Genomic DNA, 11543 nt, shown 5'->3' with positions numbered 1-11543 from the left:
GGCTAAATTTGACCAGTCCAATCTTCATTGATTTCACCAGTAAGAGCAGAGTGTGAAGGTTTAATTTGCAGAGTAATAGCACAGTTTTGCTTAACATATCTTCATTGTCTTTCTCATATCTGGGAGAGTTACGGTGTGGAGAAATCCCAATGAAGTGCAACACCCAGACTGTTGCATGCCCAGAGTGTAGCATGAGGGTGGATCAGTGATGGTTTGGGCTGCAATATCATCGCTTTACCTAGACTCAATACTTGAGCTAGATGGGCGTGTCACTGCCAAGGACTACCGAACCATTCTGGAGGACCACGTGCACCCAATGGTTCAAACATTGTATCCTGAAGGTGATGCTGTGTATCGGAATGCAAAATTACGCAGAGCAAGACCGGTGACGGAGTGGTTTGATGAACATAAATCTGAGGTTGAAATGAAACATCTTCCATGGCCTGCACAGTCATCCGATGTAAATATTATTGAGCCACTTTGGGGTGTTTTGGAGGAGTGAGTCAGGCCACTATTCTGCCAGAAGAATGACTTAAAATATATGTCTCAGCAGTGGAGGCTGGAAGCTGGCCTCAGCGAAGACTCGTCTGTCCCTGGAGCGTCACTGGAATCAGTCTCATGCTCTCCAGGCCCCTATGACCAACAGCGCAGCAGCAGCTCAGGATACGGCCTGGCTTCTAATGCACGTAACTCCTCTTTGCCACTTATTTAAAATGTAAACGTTGATAAAAGATCTTATCTCTAAAGGAGGAATTTGCCGTTTGTTCACCACTTGCTTCAAAAAGTGTTTAGCAGCTGCATCAGTTTACTCATTTCCTGAAAGCCCAACATGTCCTGGAACCCAGCAAAAAAATTATATGATAAACTGGCTTTGTAGATGGCGAACTTTGGTTGAATTACTACCAATACTGTCACTTGGACACATGATTTGCAGTCTGTAAAAATAATAGAGTTCTTTTGTTGGACATTTTCTATATATTCCAATGCTAAAAGTAAAGCACAGGCTTCAGCTGTGAATATGGAGCATTCTTTAGGCAGACTGATTCCATAACGTTGTTGTCCAGTCATCAATGCTGCTGCTATGCCATTTTCCACCATTGAACCATCTGTAAATATTGGTGAATGTAGAGAATATTGGTTTCTAATATCCAGATATTGTCATCTATATACATTGGGATGAGTTGCTCCTTTCTTCCGATGTCCTTAATCCATATTGATTATGGGCCTCTTTAAATTCCAATGAGGTAGGGAGCTGAAGTTTGATTTAAAATGTCCAGGTTTAGGTAAAAATTGTATAAATGTGGATTAATACGCAAACCAAATGGTCTGATGGTTTTTGCAGGAAAGGTAAAGATTAATAATAAGTTAAAAATATGGTAAAATACCATGCAGGTTTTAGGTAATGTTCCGAAAAGTAATTAGCATTTTTTACACCCCCAAAAAGAAAACATATAAACGAAACAAATGGCAGAACTACTACATTATTCTCACACAAGACCGTTTGAAAGCAGTCGCCTGGGGCCTCATGTACAAAGACTTGCGTGGAAATCTTACTAAAACATTGCGTACGCACAAAGCTGTAAATGTGCGTACGCAGAAAAAAATTCAGATGTGTGAAACACTGCGTATGCCGAATCTCACGCATATTCTTTTGTACATCCGAATGAACGTGAAACTGAGCGCAACATGCACGAGCGCAAAACCCCTCCCTGCCTCCCCGCCCCAAAAAAAAATAGAGTGGGAGAGTTTAGCTGACGCGGTTAACACAGTTGGGTCTGAACATCGCACTGAGTGCATTAAAAAAAATAAATAGTCTGGTTTATATCTGTAAAATGTTGCAGCACTCTTAACAGTTTCAGTGGCACGCTCATAAGACGCATATGGTCATGTTTTGACACGTTCGAGCATGAACTCGGCTCGAATCCAGCGTCTGATGAACTCTTTCTTCTTTTTTTCCCCCGCTACATATCAGATTTTGCCTACTATTTATTACGAGAAAGACAAGTAGGAATCATCAATAAGTTTGTGCATATTTTATTTGCACATTTATTGAATGGAAATGTTTCTGATTCACGAATCCAAATTCATCTTCAGATGGTGCCTTTATAGCAATGTGCGTGCAGTAGATAGCTCAGATTACATTGAGAAAACAGGCGACCGCTGCAAATTGTGCTTTAATGTTTAGCTGCTCAACTGTATGGTATTGAAACCTTATATACCTGCTAGATGAACCCGTCTCATACAGCTGCGATTGCAAGGCTCAGACACTTTGTAGAGAGAAATTTAACACAACTGCCTCTAGGAGTCGCCAATGGAAATAAAACAGACACACACAAAAAATGTGCGTACGCCTGCCAGAAAGCTGCCGTGAAGCTGCGCACATTCCCACGTTCAGTTCATTGTTAGTAAATCCAAACGTGAGCGATTCTGAGCGTGAAACCTGGCGTACGCAAAGTTTTTGAGCGTACGCAGCGTTGATACATGAGGCCCCAGGTACTGAACACCAGTGTGGAAGAAAAACTAGACTAGACTCTTTATGCTTTTAAAAATTGGATTAACTTGGTACTGAAGGCCCGACAACAATTTTGACAACACGATATTCAATACATGGAATTTAAAATGTATGCCTTTAAATGTCATATAAATACAAACTGTGGTTCGTCAGACTGGCCCTTCTTTTCTAAGTTGGCAGCATACAAGATGAGCTGTAAATGTCTTCTCATGCAAACACAGACTATGCCAAGCTGCACAATTACCTGATAAATAACTAAAAGATAAAGGGAAATGGAAATGTACTTCACACAGATATCTGCTCATGAATAGCCACACACACATACTGTACCTTTCTCTGCGAGTTTTCTCCAGTTTGTCTTTAAGCACGAGTATCTCTTTCTGATGTGTGAGGTGTTGACCCTCGGCATCCCGTAGCTCTTTTTGGAGGTTCTTCATCTCACTGCTGTGGAGCGTCTCTCTGCGACACATCTCCTCCTCGTACTGTACGCTCTTCTTCTCCAGTTCAGCCCGAACGCGCATCAGCTCCTGCTGCTGGTCTGAGCTTGCAGCTCCGTTAGGAGGCCCAGTCTGCTTCAACTGCTGCAAGACCACCAAGACACACAGCCGTGAGTGTAAAGTAAAATACAATATCAAAGCCACTGTAAATCGGAAGTTGCTGCTGACTATTTTAGTGTGAAAAGCATTTTAAAGTAAAAGAGAATATTGAGTAGTGGGTGGGCTTTTATTTTGCATTATTTTTATTTTGCAAACTAACGGTTTCACTTAAGCATAATTCACCCAAGCCGTCAAACTCAGAGAAAGATGTCATCTCTGATCTTTTGACATTAAAATAGTAGTTCAATAAAACAGCTTACTCTCAATTCACATTTAAAACTTTAAAGCAGTTGAAATATAAAATTATTCGTGATAATTATCCATATGGACTGATATGAAAAATCTTGTCTTGATCATTTTGCCAGTCCTACTCTAAAGACAACACGACAAAATTTGATGCTGGATTATTAGAATATATTGAATGCTGGATTTTTAGACTATATTGGATCTAATAGTAATGTCGCTCAACCACACAAGTCTGAGAAAGGCCCCATTTTTTATTAGTTTTAGTTTTAGTTTATGTTTTAGAACATCAACGATCCATATCCACATATAGGGCCCTATCATACACCCGCACAATTAGGTGCAAGACATGTTTGGCAAGATTTGTTGCTATTTTCAGACAAGCGCAACCCTAATTTTGATGTTTTGCACCTCTTAGTTTAAATAGCAAATCCATTTGTTCCATATTGTGGACTCAAGGGTGTGCTGGTCTAAAATAGGGTTGTGTTAAGACGCATCATTGGCATGTTGCTATTTTGAAGAACTGAAATAGATTGCACCATTGACCATCTAAAATCAGGTCTAAAGCCTAGCATAGAGCGTGTTAGTTATGCGCTTATGCGGGTCAGCTAACACATTGCTTAATATAAACAGGATGTACAGCAATACACAAATATCTTTACAAATGAAAAAAAATTCTTATTTTCTACAAAATATAAAAACCACTGCCTGTATGCCTCTGGGTTTTTTCAGTTTATTCATGACCATTTGCATTTGTATAATGTTCTTATTATTAGCAGTATTATTTATCAGTTGCATATTTATATTAGTTTTAATAAAAACAAGATTAGATTCCTCCACCTGTCGGGTTATACATCACCATATGGGGCATAAGAATAGGATGAGTGTTTGGATATAACTTGTTTATTGATCACATTTTGTTTTTATTGTTCTTTTATTTGTTTGCTGGAAATTAGAATTGAATTTAAAAATAGTTTTGAAATTAATATTTGCACTTAATAAATGGCATCAAATATGTGGCCTAATGGATGTCTTCAGTGGATTGCGTACAACACCGTTTCTTTATCCACTAAAGTAAAGGAGTAAAAAGTAAAAGTAAAATGAAAGAAAAAGTAAAAAGGTTGAATGAAGGAGGCTTATTCTTTATCCTTGCGCTGCAGATGGTTTTTTCTTTTCTCGATAGTGAAGCATACAGTTTTACCACTAACAAAGTCATGTAAATAGCAAATGCACTATGGCGTCACACAACTGCCTCTTAACGGGAATAACTCATTAAGAAAATAAGCACAGCCCTGGTAGACCATGCGCCTGGGCACAGAGCGTAATATTCCATCCTTAAAATAGCAAAAGTGGATTCGTACATGCTCTTGACTTTGCACCTAGATCGTTAAAATAGAGCCCATAGTGTTTCATCTAGTGTGAAAAGATCTCTGGTTACACTATATAGCAAAAAACATTCATCACAGTCAAAAACTCTGGGGTACTGTGGATGGAAAGTATAACCATAGGAAAAGATATGCATTCTAAAACTAAAATGCATTAGTGCAAAAGAGGCCTGTTTTGATTAAATGGTCACTATTGCTTTGACAATTCTTACAGGTAGTTTACTATGTACTGAGTATTTTAAGTTAAATTATAGCAGCATACATCTATGAGGATGTTCAAGATAAACAAAAAAGGCTGCACTGTGTCACCTTCATGCCCTCGAGCTCCTCCTCTAGTTGTTTGCTGTACTGTTCTGTTCTTTCTCGAACCTTTCTCTCCTTCTGAGCTTCTGCTGCATGTTCCTCAGCCTGGGCCTCCAACTAAGTAAAAAAACACCACAAAAATTCAAAATGCAGCCACAAACACGACACGATTGCAGGGGCAGAGCATCAAAATTAAATCTATTTTGGCTTGGCTTATATGACGATTTCAGACATTTCAAACGATTTCCAGTGTGCTTCACATTTTTAAAACTTATATTTAATCATTTAGCAGATGCTTTTATCTAAAGCGACATAGTGAGGATAAAAGAAGCACTTCAAATCCTCAGAGATTTGCAGTATATAAATGCCAAGACAAGTCCAATTTATTATTATTATTTGTTTATTTATTTATATATGTGTTTATTTATCAACATTTTGTAATAATTTATTTTTCTTTAAGCATACAGAGAAGAGAGTGTGTCCTACAGGTGGTTTGTCAGGCCCACTCAGATGTAATAGAGCACACTGAGAATCGCACAATGTTTTCCAAGAAGTATGGGGAGCTTAAAAAGGGTCTGGTGCCATTTGGGAGGAAAAGAGTGTTCTATCTACAGGTGGTTTGTCAAGCAGACTCACCTGCGAGAAGCACACTAAGAATTGGAAGATTTTTTTTAGAAGCATAGAGTAGTGTGGCTGGAGTTAATGCATGATGTACCTCTTTGCGCATTCTCTCGGCTTTGCGTATCTCTAGCCGTAGAGCCTCTAGTTTCTGCGACACTCCTTCCATCTCCTCCTCCTTGTCTTTGAACTGTCGGCTGAGGCGCTGCTTTTGTGTGCGAACATCGCTCAGCTGTTCATTCAGCTCAGCGAACTCCTTTATGGCCATCTTTTTTTGACTGTGAGCATCCTTTAGCTCCTTCCCCTGAGCCTTCACCTTCTCTGCCAAACCCAGCAGCTCCTTCACAGATTTGTAACAGAAGCAATGTTAATGGAACTCATTGCAAATACTCACCAGTTACAGAGTAATCTGTTGAACAACGAAGTAAAAACTGAAAGTCAGCTCAGGTCACTGTGACTATTTGGCTTGTTTAGTTATTATGCTTTTACACTAGGGTCGACTGCATGGTCTGAACCCCAATTTGATTGATTTGATTGATTCAAACTGTGGTTTTTGTTTCCTGATTCATTTCCGATGAATGCGAGTGGAAATGAGATCCAAATTTTCTCTCTGCTTGCAGCGTGTAAGTCACGCTTGTCAGGAAAGCACATAAACACATAAATTTACATTTGGACTAATTCATGCCATTGGTAGTGTCTCCATGATTTTATTTTAAATGTGTTCACATCAAAAATTATAATAACTCAGGTATGTATCTGAGTTTAGAATAGAGTATATGCATTGTACAAACAAGCCAAACTCTGACATCAAACAAACCTATATACAGACAAGAAGTTTTATGGCCCCTTTCCACTGAGTGATACGGTACGGTAGGGTTCGGTATGCTTTTATGGCCATTTCCACTGTCAAAAGATACATACAAGTGAACCGTACCGTACCACTTTTTGGGTACCCTTTGCAAAGGGTACCTAGCACATAAAAAAGGGTACCAAAAAGCAGAGCGAGGCGTGGTTCACTATTGGTTTACAGAGCATTACTGCATACACAAGCAGGAGAATGGAAAATAAAGGAAGCGCCATGTTTTAAATACACAGCCAAGACATTACTTACACATTTATAATATATACATATAATAACTAGCCATGGTTGACCTGAGCTCAAACAAACCTTGTCGTCATCTTCATGAACAGCCACCAAGCCAAAAACAACAAAATCTGCCGTGTCCTGTTTTTGTTTTTATGGGGCCGTCTAAAAGTACGATAAGTTTCACTTTCTCCAGAGAGCTCACGATCGTGTCTATATTTAAAATAACAAACTTGTTGAGTTCATGATAGTAGCATGCACTTGATTATTGAAGTACTTTTGACATCTGATCCATTCAGAAACGGACAAGCGCGAGAGTGAAGCGCAAAAAAACAAAGAAGAACGAAAAAACAAAGGAGCAAATTATTCCTTTGAGCAACCTAAAACATGATCAAAATGCCATGTTTAATTACTTTCATCACCTTTTGGACTATTATGAACTCGCAATGACAGAATTCATTTCTAACAAGAGGTTACATGTGCTGGTGAATATTAAAGATACAGATGAGAGGTTTGCACTGACTTGGCTATATATTGCGTGTTGTTTTTGAACCCAGATAAGAATTAAATGTATGCTGTGTGTAGTTTTTCTGTAATTGGTAACATATCGGAGAGCGTAAGGGTCTGTATGTGTTCATATATGTTGCATTTATTTATTTACTTTATATAATTGCAGACATTTCAGTATTCATTGATCTGCAGTTATAATCAATTTATGTTTATAGAAAGGTTAGTAATGAACATTTCTACACAAGTATTTTTGTGTATAAAGCATCTGTTTTGTGAGAAGTGCTTCTCAAATGATATGTAAACAACCCATACAGCTTTACATAGAGCGAGATATCCTCGAGCGAAAATGACGTCGACTGAAACTTTCTGTTGTACACCATGCCATTGGTACTCTTTTGGCAGTGGAAATGCAAGACTGATAAAGGTGACCCGTACCGTACCATAATGTACCAGTCAGTGGAAACCGGCCATTACTGTGAAAGACCATTAAAAGAGGCTTAATATTTAGCAGTTTAACAGCACTAATATTAAATGTAGAGGTATATACAACAGATTTTATATGTGTGTGTATAATAGATTCTTGGACAAGAACAATTATATGACGAGAATTGATTTAATAAATAAATTGCTGTATTGATAGATCTGAAAATGACCACCTTTAAGGCCTCATTATTTACCATCACCCAGTTACTTCTTATGCTGAACACAGAACTAGATATTCTGAATAATGCTGGGGGGAAAAAATCAGCTACTGACATCCATAGTAGGAACAAAAACATATTATGGAAGTCGATGGCTGCTTTTTTCCCCCAACATTCTTCAGTATATCCTCTGATATGTTCAACATGAGAAAGAAACTCAAACCAGTTTGGAACAGGCGAAGAATGAGTAAATGATGGTGGAATTTTTATATTTGGATGAACAATCCCCTTAAATGTGTTGCCTGGTTTCCCAATCTAGCTAAACACTTGTTTAAGTGGTTTTAGAGAAGTTTCTGTCTGTTTTTTTAAAAGGTCGACTACCTAAACTTTGGCTTGGCCAGGCTTGAAAATCAGCTAGACCAGTTTAAACCAAATACCAAGTAAATATTTCCCAAATATTTTGACCTGAATGATAATACCACAGACTTTTGAAGTTAGCTACCAGAACAGATACCTTGTGAAGATCATCTTTCTCTTGTGTGACACTCTTCAGCTGTTTCTCTAAGTTCCTGACGACCTTGGACGAGTCTTCCAGGTCTCTTCTAGCTGTGCTGGCGTTCTCCAACTGCTGCTCCATCTGACCAGAGTCTGACATGACAAAAATGTCACCACAATCAAAGAGTAATCAATGGAGTACAATAAAGAAGCTTGACTGCACTTAAATCTAGTTTTGAGCTCTTACCTGCTATCTGTTTCTTCAGGATGTCGATCTCACTCTTTAAACTTCTTATCTCTACCTCTTTATTAGCATTCACTGGGGCATCTGAATCAGGGTACTGCAGTGCTTGCACCGTTTGCGTAGACTCTATAGGGACAAAAAGGTGTTTCAGAGACGCGGAAAAAATGATGGGATTTAGTGTGGATGTGTTGGTGTCCTCACCCTGTAGTTTACGGGTAAGTTCGGTTTTCTCCTGCTCTAAACGTCGAATTCTCCTCTCATAGGCTTCAGAGGCCAGGCTCTCCTCCAGGCTACGCTGAACATGAGCATCAACCTGTGCAGGTCCGACCGATTCCCGCAAACACCCTCGATCTGACAGCGTGCTTCACAATAATGCATAAATACATTAATGCTATACAATATAATACAATAACATTAATCATAGTAATATTATTAATTAGGCAAAATAAACTACCATACAAGACATTTCAGATTGGTTCCTTTTATTTGATCAGAGTTTACAGCAAAAACAGTATTATTGTGAAAAATTATTAGTGGTGTAAAACAACAAATTACAAATACTCTAATGACTGTAATTTGAGTATTTTTTCTCAGGAATTGTATTTAACTAAGTAGTTTTAAAATGTGTATTTTTACTTTCCCTTGAGTATATTTTTAGTACAGTATCGGTACTTTTACTCCACTATTTTCCCTCAATCTACAGCCACTACTTTATTTCTTTCTTGTCTATGGTGCTTGGCTAATTGCTTGAAAAATCAATCCTGCAATTCCCGTTCAATCAAATCCCACATCCTGTAGAAAGTTAATCGCATCATAATGAACAACCTCAAGACATTGGCGCTTTATAAATGCAGCAAACCATTTGGAATCATTAAAAAAATGTCTAAGAAGATGTTCAAAATCTTTACACGCAATCTCACTGATGAGAAAATAAAGGATGTCGACTGTATGATGATTAAAATCACCCAACAACCCTTAACAATCAATAAATAGAATGAAGAATGGAAGAAAGGGAAGATTAAAGGAAGGGCTGAAGAAGGAATAGAAGAAAGGACAGAACGAAGGACTAAATTAATGAAAAAAAGGATTCAAGGTAGGACTAAACAAACTAAGGAAGGAAGGAAGAAACAAGCGAATAAACAGATTAATGAATTAACAAAGGACCCAATGAAGGAAGAACCAAAATATGAATAAACGAATGAATGAGCGAACAAATGAAGGGAGCATTAAAGGAAGGACCAAATGAATGAAAGAAGTATTCAAGGAAGGAAGGGAGAAACGAACGAATGAATAAATGAATGAACAAAGGACCTAATATATAATATATATAAACATATATATATATATATATATATATATATATATATATATATATATATATATATATATATATATATATATATTTATTTATATATATATATTATATAATAAATATAAACAAACGAACAAATGAATGAGCGGACGAATAAAGGAAGGAACAAATGAATGAAGGAACAAACAAAGAAATTAATAAAGGGAGGACAGAATATACAAACAATGGAAGGAAGGTTGGAAGGAAAGAACAAATATAGGAAGATCACTAAATGCACTGCAGAATGCAACTTTTACCCATCCCTGCACAAACTGCATGTAAACACATGAGTATTACAGTGTAATACTCACTACTCACTACTTTTGAGTACTTTTAAAAGGGCTAATTTTTACTATATGTACTATTACAGATACTTTTACTCTACTTGCACTACATTTTTAGCCAAGTAATGGTACTTTTTCTTGAGCATGATTTTCAGTACCCTTAATAATATTATTGCCATTCAAAATAACTGTTTTCTATTTTAGTTAATGCTGGGATTAAATCGTGATTAATTGCATCCAAAATAAAAGTTTGGACATAATTTTTGTTTGTGTACTGTGTATAGTTACTATGGATTCATAAAGAAACACAGGCATGCATATATTTTGGAAATCCTTTATTTATATTTAGATATAAAATAAATGTGTATATGATACAAATTATATATATAAATGTTTCAAAACAAACTTTTATTTTGTATGCGATTAATCACGATTATTCTTTTACATTGTAAATTTGGATTTATTCCTGTTATTTAAAACAGAATATTCAGCATCACTGCTTCAGTCACATGACCTTTACGTGATCATTATATTATACTGATTTCAAATGGCATGTCTTATATCATCAATGTTGATAACAGTTGCTGAAAAATGTCAGTGTTCTTTAGTGAACTCAAAAGTACAAAAAACTCCATTTTGATTAAATAATGTATTCTTGTTGAGTAACAATATTAAATTATTTCCAAAAAACCCCACTCAAATATGAAGTAGTGTGCATTCTTAAATGCATGATGAATAAAGAGTCATCTGACTCACCATTTACTCGTGTAGGTGAAGCCTACGAATGGGAGGTGGTGTCCAGAAAATGCTGTGTGTGAAGGTGGAGGCAGCGTCTCCTAAAATATTTCAGAAAAACATTACGTGAAAACCATCAATTTCTATATATAAAAGAGGAAACGCATTTCTGCAAAATCAACACACAAAAGACTTAAACAAATATTTAAAAAAAAAGAATCATACACAGTTTTTGAGGCAGTCGTCATCCACATCAAAGTTGGAGGTGTCAGTGGGACTGCTGACTTCAGGGATGTAGGGGGCTTCGCATGTGCGGATGTTGTCCCAGTCGATGCCTGTGAAAAAGGGGTGCTGCTTAAAGTCTTCGATACCGTTCTGGCCCAGCCGGTGTTCTCTGCTGCAGATCAGCCGCCGAACAAGATCTTTAGCATCCTCGGACACATCAGTCACCTGAAGTGGGAACTGGAAGCGCTCCTGAAAATGAAAGAGTTCAAATAAACTTTAGGAGTGCACAGTGAAGCTCAATCAGACATCACTCAGTA

At 37.3% G+C, this 11543-nt stretch overlaps 1 protein-coding gene across 27 annotated transcripts in view; it reads right to left on the bottom strand.

The window, feature by feature from the left end:
- cdc42bpab (CDC42 binding protein kinase alpha (DMPK-like) b) overlaps positions 1-11543 on the bottom strand; it is a 128543-nt gene that overhangs the window by 36194 nt on the left and 80806 nt on the right. For all 27 annotated transcript variants that reach the window (XM_073932899.1, XM_073932900.1, XM_073932901.1 and 24 more), the window contains 8 exon segments: positions 11227-11475; positions 11023-11102; positions 8833-8993; positions 8635-8757; positions 8407-8540; positions 5755-5997; positions 5046-5156; positions 2843-3093 (listed from right to left, as the gene is read on the bottom strand). In XM_073932899.1, coding sequence (XP_073789000.1) covers positions 2843-3093; positions 5046-5156; positions 5755-5997; positions 8407-8540; positions 8635-8757; positions 8833-8993; positions 11023-11102; positions 11227-11475 — 1352 coding nt within the window.

The sequence above is a fragment of the Danio rerio genome, chromosome 20 (genome assembly GCF_049306965.1).
Source record: "Danio rerio strain Tuebingen ecotype United States chromosome 20, GRCz12tu, whole genome shotgun sequence".
In the NCBI taxonomy this organism is placed as follows: Eukaryota; Metazoa; Chordata; class Actinopteri; order Cypriniformes; family Danionidae; genus Danio; species Danio rerio.
Note: the sequence above shows the minus strand (reverse complement) of the source record. Positions and strands in the feature narration are given on the sequence as shown.